This window comes from Pelodiscus sinensis, chromosome 19, assembly GCF_052426305.1.
Source record: "Pelodiscus sinensis isolate ZL-2025 chromosome 19, ASM5242630v1, whole genome shotgun sequence".
Taxonomy (NCBI): Eukaryota; Metazoa; Chordata; order Testudines; family Trionychidae; genus Pelodiscus; species Pelodiscus sinensis.
The window spans coordinates 12,853,529-12,867,809 of record NC_143070.1 but is presented as its reverse complement, the minus strand read 5'-3'; the positions used below and the strand labels follow the sequence as shown (position 1 = coordinate 12,867,809).

General features: G+C 49.5%; 1 protein-coding gene across 5 annotated transcripts; it reads left to right on the top strand.

Moving 5' to 3' along the window:
* The first annotated feature begins 405 nt into the window (after positions 1-405).
* On the top strand, positions 406-13,684 carry LOC106731417 (killer cell lectin-like receptor subfamily B member 1B allele C). 5 transcript variants are annotated; one of them, XM_089770575.1, is made up of 6 exons: positions 406-681; positions 4,468-4,566; positions 5,274-5,432; positions 8,073-8,227; positions 10,491-10,704; positions 10,974-11,811. In XM_089770575.1, exons 1-5 carry the CDS (start codon positions 597-599, stop codon positions 10,674-10,676), a joined length of 684 nt encoding a protein of 227 aa, XP_089626701.1. In that variant the 5' UTR covers positions 406-596; the 3' UTR covers positions 10,677-10,704; positions 10,974-11,811. The 5 variants fall into 5 exon arrangements, 4 of the variants coding, with proteins under 4 accessions (XP_089626701.1, XP_089626700.1, XP_089626702.1 ...); XR_016347271.1 differs by having other exon boundaries at positions 407-681; positions 10,491-11,086; positions 11,424-11,810; XM_089770576.1 differs by lacking the exon at positions 10,491-10,704 and having other exon boundaries at positions 408-681; positions 10,974-11,086; positions 11,424-11,807.
* The last annotated feature ends 597 nt before the right edge of the window (positions 13,685-14,281 follow it).

Here is a 14,281-nt window from a genome sequence, read left to right as displayed (position 1 = left end):
TCCGGCAAGGAGTTCCACTGTGCATTGTGTGAATAACTACTTCCTTTTTTTGTTTTAATCCTGCTGCCTATTAATTTCATTTGGTGACCCCTAGTTCTTATGTTATGGGAAGGAATAAATAACACGTCCGGTTCACTTTCTGCATGCCAGTCATGATTTTATAAACCTCTATCATATCCCACATTAGTTGTCTCTTTTCCAAACTGAAAAGTCCCAGTCTTTTTAATCTCTCCTTATATGGCAGCCACCCTGTACCTCAGTCACTTTTGTTGCTCTTTTCAGAACCTTTTCCTCTCCAATATATCTTTCTTGAGGTGAGGCAACCACATCTGCACACAGTAGTCAAGGTGTGGGTGTCCCATGGATTTGTAAAGAGGCAATAAGATATTCTGCATCTTTTTCTTAATGATTCCTAACATTTTTTTTGTTTGCTTGGTTTTGACTGCTGCTTCACTTTGAGTGGGTGTCCTATTAGAAAATCCTATATAGAATAGAATAGACATAGGCTACTGCTCACCAGAGGGCAGACATACGCCTGAGACTGTTCTTAGGTACAAACTCCCTGCTGTGCGCTTACACCTTCCTTTGTACTTGCCATGGCTGGAGAGGTAGTTTATGCTGATTTAAACATTCCTGGAGCCAGTTCCTCTTCAAGGCCACCACAAGGATCTCCTCATCTCAGTAAGTGCATTAGGTTTCATCTGTGTGTACCAGTATGGTCAGGCTTTGCTTAGGGTGCCACTTTTTTAAATGTTTTTTTTTATTTGCAGCACAGATTGTTTAGGGAAATAAAGCCAACAAGCAGCTGTGTGCTTTATGGATGATAGGACTTAGCTAATGTGAAATTCTGAGCCACTCTCAGCAATTGTCAGAGGGGTAGCCGTGTTAGTCTGAATCTGCAAAAGCGACGAGAAGTCCTGTGGCAACTTATAGAGTCTTATAGAGGCACTTCAGTTAGTCTATAAGGTGCCACAGGACTCCTCGCCGCTTTCTCAGCAATTGGACTCTGTGAAGGAAAGAGCGGGCACTTTAGTTTGTCACAGAAAACTTCATAGTCTCTGACGTGCAAATACAAGTGCAATGGAATCTAGTTGTTCTTTGTATGATACCCTTCCTACTGGGTTCATAACTATTTCAGCCAACTACCAAGGTAACAATCCATAAAAAGTGGGTTATAGTTGCGGGGCAGAGAGCAGTACATTGGGTGAGTCTGAGAAAGAATGGCTGAGCACAAGGAATGAGGGAGACTCATAGAATAGAATTTGTTTTATTAGGGAGAAGGTTAAAATCCACATAGGACTGAAGAGGTGGAATCGGACAGGTCCCAAAGATGGTGGTAGATAGTAGGTACTGTGGCCATGGCTGGATTTAGGGGCAGGCGACCGCCTTCAGGGGGGCTGTGTTTAGGGGGTGCTGGGCATAGAGTGAAATGGCTACTAATGAGGTGTACAAAAGTTTTACAAATGGAGAGGCACCAAAGATATTCCTGGCCTGGGGTGCCAGTCAGGTCTAGGGCCAACTTTAATGTGGGGGCAGGAAGGAAGGAGTCCACTAAATGCAGTAGTGATATAAGTAGGAGAGAGAAGACCAGTGTCTGAAGAATGTAGGAACCGGAAAAGAGAAAGAAAGGAGAAAAATATGGCCAGTGGGTGGGTGGGAATGAAAGAGACAAGGAAGGGGATTTTTCTACTGGGTGCTGAAATGGACACGAAACCGGGAAAGTTTTGCAAGGACAGAGAGGATGTGATCTGTTTCCGAGTGCAGAAGAGACGGCGACTTATTGCCCTGTAGTTTAACTGAAGCATGGAGTTAGGAGAGTCTGTCAAGGAGAAGATAGTGACCGAGGGGAGTCCAGTGAAGGGATCTCAGTGTTACAAGAATACTGAAAATAGCTGGAACCAATTGTAAGTTAAAGGAAATAAACTGAATAGTGTAAATAATTTGTGATTTCCCTGAAAAATTATATTACGAGTTAAAAATCTTGATACTTCGGAAGCTGAGGGAAAATAATGTAAATATTAAATAGCTATTTCTCCACTCTATTTTCTATATATACAGTAAGGCTACAGATTTACACAAAGAGTACATTTTTCTGAAGTGCCCAAGTGACTTAGGTGTTTCTGACAATCCCACTCTAATCACCCATATATTTAATGAAGCTGAATATAAGGGGTGATATGATATAATCAATCATACTATATGGTTACTACCTTCAATTAAACTTGGATATTGACAATGATTCTGGCTTCTTTTATCTCATCAGTTTTCCTTCTTTAAGAATACCTACAGATGTATCATACTTAAAAGAATTCTTGCTGTGCGCTTGCTGAAACAGTCATTGAAACAGTCTTTTACAAAAGTGCCTGATACGATGTTATTAGGAGTTGACGTTGTCTAAGAGATCTTGCTTTGGTATCCGTTTACATCACAATACCTAGCATAATAGGGGTCTGTCTCATCAAAAATTTAATTTTTGTTGTGAACCATCATGAAACTGTCTCCAAGCTCTTGTGATATTATTTTCAAATATTTAATACAGATCTGATGTACTCTTGAAAAATATTTTAGCAATTAGATTCTGCATGTTACATCAGAGTAAATCCAGAGGGACTCTGTTAGGAGTCAATGCAGTTTCTCCAATCTTACACCACCGTATCCAAGAGCTAGATTTGTTTCTCTAGCTGCACTTATCTGGCGTTGTTAAGCTAAAGACTGACACTAGCTTGACTGGAAACTTAGGTCCCCATCCGGTGATCTGAGAGTTAGGGGTGGACCTTCATTTACGTCTGCACAGAATCCCATTAAAGTCAATTGACACCAAGATCCACCTGCAGGAATCCAATTGCAGGACTCGCAGGACTCGGGGAAGGGGTGACTAGTAAGGAGGCACATAGGGGGCCAACAGCCATGAGACCCCCTCCCTCCCACCACAGGGAAGGGCTGGGACCAGCCCCCTCTCTCCCAGGCCCTGCCTCTGTTCTGCTCCTCCCTACCTTTGCTCCACCCTCTCCCCTCCTCTTCCCCATCCTCGGTCCATCTCCACCCCACCTCTTCCCACAACTGATGCAGCACAGGGGGACTAGCAGGGCTGGGACTCAGCAGCAGGGGTCCAGTCTCCTCACACTCACCAAAAGTATCGGGGGGGTATCGGAGCAACGTGGCCGTGCACCCCCCAGTAAGAGCCAGCTGCACCATGGAAAGAGCTGGAAAGAGCTGGCTGAGGGACTCAGCTCATTGAAAGGGGCCAGCTGAGGGCATGTTCCCAGGGCACACTCGAAGCCGGAAGAGGAGCTGGTGGTGGCAGATTATCTCCATCTGGCTATGGTGGCCTGGCTCCAGCACAGCCCCAGAGCAAGCTACCTGACCAGCCCCCGTCCCCCCCCATCTGATGGCTGCTGCAGTCTGTCCCTAGGTGTGTCGTGCTCCTGGGACAGCCCTGAAAGGCCTCCACCAGGGCCCAGCCCCTCATCTGGCTGCAGCATCCTGTCCTAGGCTCAGCTTGGCTGTCTGGGCCCCACAGACTGGGCCCCAAAGAGGTAGGAGGGGAGGACGCAATCCTGGCCCAACCCCATATCCAGCCACAATCAGGGCAGGCTTCATGATGGCTGAGCACAGCCCTGAGCAGGTCACCCATCTTGACCCTGCCAGCTCCAACTCCAGCCCTGGGCAAGAAGGTCCAGGGTGCCTGGCTGATCTCAGGGCAAGGAGCAAGGAGGAAGACTTGAACCCACAACTCTAGAGGCTGATGCCTTCCCTGCATGGCCACTGCAGCAGCTACCTTCTCCCTACCACCTTCGGCTGCTGCCAGCTCCAGCCATGAGCAAGCTGGAGGTGGGTGCCTGGCTGCTCCTTGGGGTGGGTAGCTTATTTCTGGGGTTGCACAGTGGCCTGGCTCTGGTAGGTAGCAAGGGCAGGCTATGTGGCAGTTGAGCGCAGACCAGCGCAAGCCACCTACCCAGCTACAGCCCTGGGGAGGCTGCTGGTGGGTGCCCTGCTGCTCTCAAGATGGGCATGCAGGGGGGAGGGGATTTGAACCCACAACCTCAGCTTCTGGAGGCTCATGCCTTCGCTATTAGGCCACTGGAGGACGTACCCTACAGCCCTCCCTTCAGCAGCTGCCTTACCAGGCCACTTGTTTAGGTGTTACTGCGAGGCAGTTTACCACGGGTGGCATGGTCCCAGGGGACATAAGAAGGGATCTGAAGCAGGGCAGAGCAGTGGCTTTATACAATGACTCCGGGAGGGCCATCCATGCATAAGAGACAAAGTAGGAAAAGGCGCAATGATGTTTCTGGGAGGGAAAAAACGGGTGGAAGAGGCTGCCCTTGTTGACGCTGCCCCTAGTGGTGTGTGCAGAGGAATGGACGCCCCGTGGCAGGAGGCTGCAATAGGCTCTGAAGAACAAGTTTCATTGCTATTTCTCACACTGGGGGCTGAGGGTGTTTCTCCAAACTTTGTGTCTTACAGGGCCCCCTCCATGTCCCCGGTGGCATCGCATCGCTGTGGGGGCCGGATGGGCTGGGAACGTCGTCCTGACAGTAGCTGTGATAGCGCTGGCGGTTTGGGGTAAGTAGCACCCATCAGGGGCTCCCTCAGCTTGTGCAGGCCCTCGAGCAAGGTGGGTGGGGTGGTTCTGCACCCCACAAGGGGTGGGACCTCAGGCAAAAGGGGGAGGGGCCAGGGCAGTCAGCCCAGAGCACAGCCCCCCTCCCAGTCCTCAGAGCTGCCCACTCAGGGCATGGTGCTCCAGGTGGTCAATTTTAAAGGGCCCAGGACTCTGGCCACTGCAATAGCAGCAGCGATGATACCTAGGAGCCCTGGGCCCCTTTGAATTGCTGGGCCCCAGAGCAAGGCCTGCCCACCCCCCCACGCACACACACAACCCGGTGCCAATCTATTTATCCATTTGGGTTTGATGGTGCATCATGAATTCTCTTCTCATCCTCAATTCTTAAGGCTGTTCTGTTCCTGATTCCAGTGTGTCTGCAAATGAAACCCTGGGCATTACATCGCCACCAGGCCAAAACGTTACAGGAACAAGGTGGCAGTTAAGAGCTGGATGCATGAAACTCGTGTGATCCAGCTAAGGCAGGCTGATGGAAGTCACAAAGGCACTTACGCTATGTAGTGAACCAGATTCTCTTCCTCTGTCCTCACCCTCACTGTGATAGACACTACACTGTGTGATGTTTCTACACCCTCCCAATGTTATTTTTAATCCCTAACCAGCTGCACTAGAAGTGCTTTTCATTGACGCGGATGCTCTTTTGAAGTTTCCCAGTTGCGTGGCTCTGGAGAAGGACAGACCGGAGGAGCTCGGAATACACCGGAGAATAGTGAAACCGGCATCAGCAGCACTGAATGCAGCTCCTGCCTGGAGGATTTCCGGTCCCGTTTGAAACCAATTCTATGTGAGCCGCACAGCTTCCCAGGTAAGCACAGCTCCGGATGTCCCAGAGCCGAGAGTCACTCCCTCCTAAAGAGTTTGATTTAAAATTCACTCACTATGATTGAAAATTCAGTCACTATGTTCAAGGGGTGTTGTCAGCTCGAAATACAATGATCAGATGTTCGTTCCTATTGAGGATCCATTATGCCAGTGTAGCAGTCCCCAGGCATCCAAAAACCATGCGTCAGGCCCTAAAAAATCATGAGATTGGCGTATTTTAGGAAAATTATGATTTGGGGGTTCTTTATATTTGCCTTCTGGTTTCTGAGCCTTTAGGTTGCACTTGGGTTGTGCTGTCAGGCTTTTGTAGGACTTACAAGGACCAGGAACTTTCTGTAATAAAACAGCTTCTCCCCTAATCCCATGACCCCACAAGCTGGGATTTTAAAGAAAACACCAAACTTCACAGGACATGTGATAACAATGAGAGATGGCAACATTGCCAAAATGGCAGTGCCTAACGAAGGGAGTCATCTTTCACTTTTTAGTCAATGTGAGGCAGGAGTCTGTTTCAACAAAAAATAGAAAAAGTCACATGAAACAGGTGTCCTGTAAAGAATTTCATTTTGAAAAAAGGCCATTTTTGTCAATTCCCCTTGTAACGACAGCAGGAAAACAATGTTCAGACAACAGGGCTATTTTTAAGCAAATGGACTTTTTATAACTAATGCGGGGGTGGGGGGACCTTTTCCAACCAAAGAGCCAAACTGCATTAAAACTCAGATCAAGTGGTCAACATAGAGCCTTATAAAAACTCGCATTTGCATGACTGAAACTGTACAACTTACTATTATTGATCATTGACATAATGATTAATGACAGCATCAATGAGCCATTATTTAATGAGACTTTATTTAATGGGACTTCTGGTGCTGCAGCTTTTCGCACATTTCTTCGAAGTTTACATCATAACTGGGAAGCTCTTGTGTTCTTAATGATCCCAAGGGGACATTGCTTTTAGATCTCAGCTGAAGCATGGCAGTAGCAGTGGTACAGCGCCCCCTACTGCTAGCTGGGTTCAGTTCTGCCTTGGTCCTTCTACCTCAGTCTCAGTCATCAATATTATCTGTTTCCATACAGAATTTCCCTTCAGGACTCCCATCAGTGCATATGTCGAACTTGTCTCTATTAAGCTTTTCTGCGCTGTTGTGGCCAAACCTCAGTGAACAACGTTTAATGCACCAATCCAGAGACAGTCCCATCCAGTGATTCCTGGGTCGAGTCCAGAACTTGTGACTGAGTTACAGAAGATCTTTAGCAAGAGAGCAACTCTGTGTATAGGCTTTGAGTGAATTTTCTCTTCTCTGGCCTCCCAGCTCAGAGTGCGTCTACACGGACCCCTAAACTCGAAATAAGATACGCAAATTGTGCTACGCCAATTGTGTATCTTATTTTGATTCTATTTCAGAATAGGTTATTTTGATATTTGGTGTGTCTACACAGCACCAAATTTTGAAATAATGCACTATTTCCAGACATCCCTTAACAGGTTACAGAGATGGTGAAATAGTGCACCCATTATTTTGAAAAGTATTTTGTAATAAGGGTATCAAAGGGGTAGCTGTGTTAGTCTGGATCTGCAAAAGCTACAAGGAGTCCTGTGGCACCTTATAGACTAACAGATGTATTGGAGCATAAGCTTTTGTAGGCAAAGACCCACTTCATCAGATGCATGTAGTGGAAATTTCCAGAGGCAGGTATAAATATGCAGGCAAGAATAAGGGTAGAGATAACTAGGTCAATTCAGTCAGGGAGGGTGAGGCCCACTTCTAGCAGCTGATTGGGAGGTGTGAATACCACATACAAAAGCAGTTTCTCCTCTCTTGGTGTTCACACCTCCAGATTAGCTGCTAGAAGTGGGCCTCATCCTCCCTGACTGAATTGGCCTCGTTATCTCTACCCTTATTCTTGCCTCCATATTTATACCTGCCTCTGGACATTTCCACTACATGCATCTGATGAAGTGGGTCTTTGCCCACAAAAGCTTATGCTCCAATAAATCTGTTAGTATAAGGTGCCACAGGACTCCTTGTCGCTTTCGTAATAAGGGGCAGCTTATTAAGATGCGAGGTAGCTATTTTGGGATACCTCCAGTATCACAAAATAGCCATACAGTGTAGATGTACCCTCAGCCAGCACCCGTCATGCCTGGACTACCGCACATCCTGCTGCTTGCATGCTGACCCCTGAGAAAAGTCCTGCCTAGTACATTAACTCTGAAGTTTTACGCAGTTGTAGGGGAAACTTCAGCAATATCCAGAACTAGAGCTGATACACCGCAAACCTGGCTCGTGAAATATATGAAAAGAAATGTTGGTGTCCTTTTAAGGGAGTAGAAGAGTGAAATCCTCTCCCTCTTTTCCAATGGGGGAAATGTTAGGAGTGTTGATTTTCCCCTCCAAATCTGAATGAAATCCTCCCCTACCTCTCAAAAAAATTAGTATTTCCAGTGTAAGCTCCTTCCCCTCGTAAAAAAATGAAAATGACACCAAAACTTTAAAAAATCATTTTTTGTCCAAATGGAATTTTCCATTAAAAAAACAACTTTGAACAAGAGTTTTCAGCTGGCTGTCATTTGAATGTTCAGAATTAACAACACTTCTGTTCCCATCTCTCCCTGCAGGGGGCGCTGGGTGCAAACTCTGCCCCAGGGACTGGCTGCTTCGTGGGGACAAGTGCTACTGGCTGTCGAAAGGGAGTAAAAACTGGGCTGGGAGCCGGGACAACTGCTTGGGGAAGAGCTCGCGACTGCTCGTGCTCCAGAGCCAGGAGGAGCTGGTAACGCACAACACAGGCTCAGAGAGAGTTGTGTGTTGCTAGTTACAACCCCGGGGTAGCAGGTTTCTCCAGCCTGACTCTATCCCACAAACTCCACAATGGGCGGGGGAGCAGAGTTTTCTTCCCTTCCTCTTCGAGTGCTGACCTGGTGGGTGACCCATTTTCGGTGCCAGCGCATTCTGGATCGAAAGGCACCACCATGTTGAAACAGGGTATCAAAATGGATTTCTTCCCACCTCTGTTATCTGCCACCAAAGCTAGAACCCCTGTCAGGGATCAGAGATCTATCAGGCTGCTAGCTGGGCTTCAATATACACTAATCACCATGGACTAACAACAAGCTCTGAGAACGATGCAATACTCGGCATTATCATCAACCTATGCCAGACCCCAGCTTTGCCTAATGAGGCACTTCTGTAGATGTTGGAAATAAACCAGGACACTCTGGATGCACATGAAAACAAGCGGAGGATTTATTACACCAGCTGATGGAGTGACACGCAGGGGTTACCCTGGTGAACACTGGTTAATTAACACTATACAATAGGTTATATAGTTAGCAGGTGGACGGAGGAAAAATGATTTGATAGGTCTAGCAGCAAGACGAAATGAGCACATAAGCCAATAGAACTACTAAAGATTACATAATATCTCCGCCCATTGCAAAGTAACAGCTCGTTAATTAATATACAGGTGGTTATTGTTTAAATGCCAAAACATGTTAGCAAAACAGTAATAACATTTTAGTCTGCACAGATGATGATGTTGCTATAGCAGGCGGGTATGGCCTTGAGTTGGTGCAGCACTTGGTTCTCAGGCTTATTATCTAGGAGTGAAGCAAGACAGTCTAAGCAAATTTTATGAATGTTATCTTAAGCAAAATGTGTTACGTTACCAACTGAGACCTTGTTTGAGTGTTTTAGAACGTGGTTGCTATGGTGCCCAGGGTCTTTTACTGTCTGCAGTTCTTATCCTGACTGTGGGAATGGAGTTATGCTGTTTAGAGGCCTACTAGCACTTTTAGGGCTGCCTTAGTTTACCCTACAGTAGAGTCACCAAAAGTGGAGTACCTGCAGGGATAGCACTTAGTCAAAGGAGGTGACTCAGCCAGGCAGTGTGTGTCCCTGTGTGTGCTCCACTACGGTCCCTTCTCCCCTCTGTTCTGGAGTTCGCTATTTGAGCTTTACGGTAGAGAGGGGATTTGGACAGATGCGTACCAGCAATACCAGGTGGCTACTGCTCATGTGCACCCTCACCAGGCACAACTCCCAAACAGGGCCGGCCTGAGCCATTCTTGCGCCCTGGGCAGTGGGCGCACAGCACATGCGCAGTCCCGCCTGGGTGCGTGGCACCCCGTACATGTCAATCAGGTGCCACGTGCCCGGGCACGTGGCACATGCACGGCCCCGCCTCCAGGCGGCAACCTATGGGGGGCGCCTGATGCAGCACCCCTTACCACTTCAATCAGGTGCGCCCCCATAGGTTAGCGCTCCGGGCAGCTGCCCGGCTAGCCCCCGCCCTTAATCCGGCCCTGCTCCCAAAAGTCTCTGATCAGCAGCGCCAGGACGCGCCCGGCCCTAAAGCAGAGCACCCACCGGGACACACATCTCCAAGAACCTCAGTTATGGCACAGGGGGAATCAGCATCTCTTCTGGCTGATGGGGACATGGCTCGGAACCAGAACCCCGCAGCTCCCCGCCCCGCACTGCCCAGCTGGATCCTACAGCCTTTGCACCCTCATGACCTTGAGGGATCACGTGATGAAAGCCAGTGGTTTTCAGACTAGGGGTTGCGACCCAGGGCTGGGGGGTGGGTGGAATGTCAGGCCCTGGGGCTCATTGCTGCAGGGTGACCAGTGGGGGCTAAGGCCGTTCCCTGCCTGTCCTGGCACTGCAGACTGTGCTGTGCTCCAGAAGCGGCTGGCAGCAGGCCCAGCCCCTGGAGTGGGGGGGGGGGGGGGGGGGCGACACCCAGGGCTCCGTGCACCACCCCTGCCCTGAGCTTTAGCTCCGCACTCCCATGGGCTGGGAACCTGCTGCTGCCTACTTCTGGGGCGCAGCCTGATCTGTGATGCCAGAAGAGGCAGGAAGCTGCCTTAGGCCCCCCCCCCCCCCCCCCGGCTGCACCGCTGACTAGGAAGCCGCTCAAGGTAAGCCCCTCCTGCCCCAGCCCTGACCCCCCCCCCCCCCAGCCAGAGCCCCATCCTCCACCCCAAAGCTCCCCTCCTCAGCCCATGTACTAGTCACATTATGTTGGGTTGCAGGTGCCAACAATTATCTTCACCTGGGTCATGAGAAGAAAGGCTTGGAAACAGTTGCAGGGCCATTCTGCAGAGAACTCCTCACACAAACCGCCTCCCCTGCAAAACCTCTCCCTGCCTCACCTGGACTCAGGCTGCCCTTGTAGCCCCACCAGGCCTGGCGCCAGGTCACCTGCTTCCCTCCCCTGAACCTCTCCGTCCAGGGGCACCGTCACAGGTGAGGTGGAACCCAGGGCTCCCTTAAAGGGCCCGCTCAGCCTGTGACACTAAGGAATGAGAGTGGGGTTACTCTGTGTGTACAGTCACATTTCCTCACCCCGGCACTAGGATTCTGCCTGCCCAGGGGTGAGAGTGAGTTAGCTCAGGCACTGATGGGTTCTTCAGCTGGCAGCCTGGGCAGAGCCACTGGAGCCCCATTTCACAGGCGCACTAATAAAGAGCACGTTACACCATATTCACCCCTCCTCCCCTGCTTGCCCCTCACAGGACTCCATACAGAATGTTACACAAGATGCAAACGCTGCCTGGATCGGACTTAAAGTGACGCCTCCAGGGGGGAACTGGACCTGGGTGGACGGCTCCCCGGTAGATCCAGCCCGGTGAGTGCTGCCTGTCGCTTCCTGTCTGAGAGATGCGTGAGAAAAGCTTCTGCTGTACAATGTGTTGATGTTAAATGTCCAACATCAGTCCAAGACCTGGCCTACAGCTGCACGTTTTACTCCCATAGCTGTTTCGATTAAGGGCATTTTTATTGTCACAGCAAAGGCCCCTCATTTTTTCAGGAAAAACGGCTCTTGCACAAGAGGGGGTTTTTGCACAAAAAGGCGCCGTCTACACAGCTCCTTTCTACGCAAAAGCCTCTTGCGCAAAAGCGGCTGCTAATTAATTATGCAAACGAAGCATGGCAATATTCCACTCTGGGCTTCATTTGTATAGGCTTTTCTGGAAGAATGCTGCAGTGCAGCTGTAACCTGAGTGTCACGCCCACCGTGTGACAGGGAACTGAACCCAGCTCAGTGCCCTAACCACTGAACCTGCCTCCCTCTGAGACACATCCACGCTGGCAGGTGGCTGAAGATTGTGCAGGTAACATCTTCACTGCAGCACTTTGGGTGCATCTAGACTGGCAAGATTTTGTGCAAAAACACCTGCTTTTGTGCAAAAACTTGCCAGCTGTCTACACTGGCCGCTTGAATTTGTGCAAGAACACTGACTTTGTAATGTACAAAATCAGTGCTTCTTGTGCAAATACTTTCATGCTCCTGCTCGGGAAAAAGCCCTCTTGCACAAGAATACTTGTGCAAGAGGGCCGTGTAGACAGGGAAGAACTGTTTTGCGCAAAAGAGCCCCGATGGCTAAAATGGCGATCGGGGCTTTCTTGCGCAAAATCGCGTCTAGACTGGCCATGGATGCTTTTGCACAAAAGCACTTTTTGCACAAAAGCATCCGTGCCAATCTAGACACGCTTTTGCGGAAATACTTTTAACAGAAAAACTTTTCCATTAAAAGTATTTCCGCAAAATCATGCCAGTCTAGACGCAGCCCTCGGGTGTAGCCAAGCCCTTCATCTGAGCCTGTCCCATCAGAGAGGGGAGGAGAAAAGGTACCATTGATGGGCCTTTCCTTGTGACAAGGAGCCACAGTGACATGGACTTGCTCTTTCATTCTGCAGCTTCCCCGTCTCTGGCCCTGCAGACGGGAACAGCTGTGGTGGGATCAGAGGCAGCCGGATTCAGTGGGAGACGTGTGATGCTGAGTTCAAATGGATCTGCCAGAGAGACGCTGTCGTGATATAACCAGGCTGAGGATTATCCCTGGAACATGAAATACTGGTGTTCAGGGCGGGATTGTGGTGTTAGCTCTGAGCCGGGGAAGATCAGAGCTCTGGGGGGGGAGCAGGGCTGGGACTGAGGTGCCCCTTACAGTCTCAGCTTCTCCCCCCTCCCCGGTCCTTCTCGCTGGCAGAGCCGTCCCACCTATAGGATGGTGCAGGGCCCATGCTTTGGGGAGCCCCGTTTCAGGGGGGCATGAGGGCTGACAGCAATGTCACCAGCTCCACTCCTGTCTGCCCTGCCACAGGGGGGACATGGGGGCTGGGAAGTGCAGCAGTTCTACCAGCCCTGCTATGCTACGACTCACTGGCTCCCAGCATTGCTTGGGACCAACAGGGGAGCGGAGTTGGGGAAAAGGATGGAATTGGGGGGAGGGAACAGGGGTAAAATGGGGGCAGAGCCTGGGGTGCCGATGGAGAGGGAGTCCAGCCCCTACACTTCTCTTGCCATGGCTCTGCTCACTGGGGCTGTAATTTACAACTGCCTTAAACTTCCTGCCTGCCTCCCATGCCCTCACCCCTACCTCTCATTGCTGGGTTTGCAGTCACAGCAGGGTAGTATCATTGTGCTCTCAAGCCCTCTAAGTGTCCTCTGGGAATGTCCAGCCCCTGCTCCCGTGCTCCCCTGCAATATTTACTACAACCAAAGGAACGGTTCTGCCTCCGAGCACTGGTCCGCTTAACCCACGGCACTTACATACGTGCATAGTGAAATCAGTGGTCAGTGTAACAAAGCAGAGGTTCATGTGGAGTTCTGGGGAACAAATGGCTACATACAAAATAAAATCGTAACGTGTTCTAGAGCCTGGACGTATTTAACAAGCTTGTTCCCTGTCTAACCAAGTGCTGCTCACCCAAAACCTTGGCAGCACCTTAAAGGCTGTGACCAGTGTTCCCTGTAAGCCGTGCGCATCTGCAGCCATGCAAGGGAGATTCAGATGCCACCCAGTCAATTAGTAGAGTGCCCCAGCTAGGCCTTTTTTTTCTACTGGTAGTGCACATTGGCATGTGCCTCATAACAAAATTTATTCTGCATGTGGATGGAAAAACACCGCACACGGATGGAAAAGATTAGAGGGAACATTGGCTGTGACCTTTCTTTCAGCTGTCAGTTTGGCTCTGAGGTGAAGGATCCAGTGTGTGTCTGTACTCCAAAACAGACCAGATGAATCCTTTGTCTTTATTCCAATCCAGGAGAGTCTCCACTCCAGGTTTAGTTTCTTACTGTAGATTTTTTTCATTCAGCGCACAGTCAACCTGTGGAACTCCTTGCCAGAGGATGTGGTGAAGACTAGGACTTTAACAGGGTTCAAAAAAGAGCTAGATGGATTCATGGAGGTTAGGTCCATCAATGGCTATTAGCCAGGATGGGCAGGAATGGTATCTGTCTGTCTGGAAATGGATGACAGAAGAGGGATCACGTGATGATTATCTGGGGCATCTGGTATTGGCCACTGTCAGCAGATAGGATACTGGCCTAGTTGGACCTTTGGTCTGACCTAGTATGGCCATTCTTAAGTTCTTATTTCTGCTTCTGTGGATTTTACCATCTCTCTAACCGTCAAAGGAGGGAGTTTCTGCAACAGTCTCCCAGCAAACATCTTAGTTTGATTGATAAGAGAGTTGGACACATTTACGAGTGTGACTGTGTGAGGGGGGGATTGCTTGTGCTGGTAGGATGTGGGCTAGGCAACCCTGTAGACATACTCTTCCAGCCTACGTCTACACCGGCATGATTTTGCGCAAATACTTTTAACGCAAGAGTTTTTGCATTAAAATATTTGTGCAAGAGAGCGTCTACACTGGCATATGCCTTTGCGCAAGAGATGTGCTTTTGCGCAAAAGCATCCGTGCCAGTGTAGATGCTCTCTTGCGCAAGAAAGCCCCAGTCGCCATTTTAGCCATCAGGCTTTCTTGCGCAAGAAATTAATGTTGCCTGTCTACACTGGCCTCTTGCACAAGA

What these genes read in the sequence shown, in the direction of transcription:
- LOC106731417 (XM_089770573.1), top strand. Translation starts at nt 597, where the DNA reads ATGGCTGGAGAGGTAGTTTATGCTGATTTAAACATTCCTGGAGCCAGT. An exon ending in TGAGCCGCACAGCTTCCCAG is followed by an intron (nt 5,433 to 8,072) that starts GTAAGCACAGCT and finishes CTCTCCCTGCAG; the next exon opens with GGGGCGCTGGGTGCAAACTC. An exon ending in TCCCCGGTAGATCCAGCCCG is followed by an intron (nt 11,087 to 12,159) that starts GTGAGTGCTGCC and finishes TTCATTCTGCAG; the next exon opens with CTTCCCCGTCTCTGGCCCTG.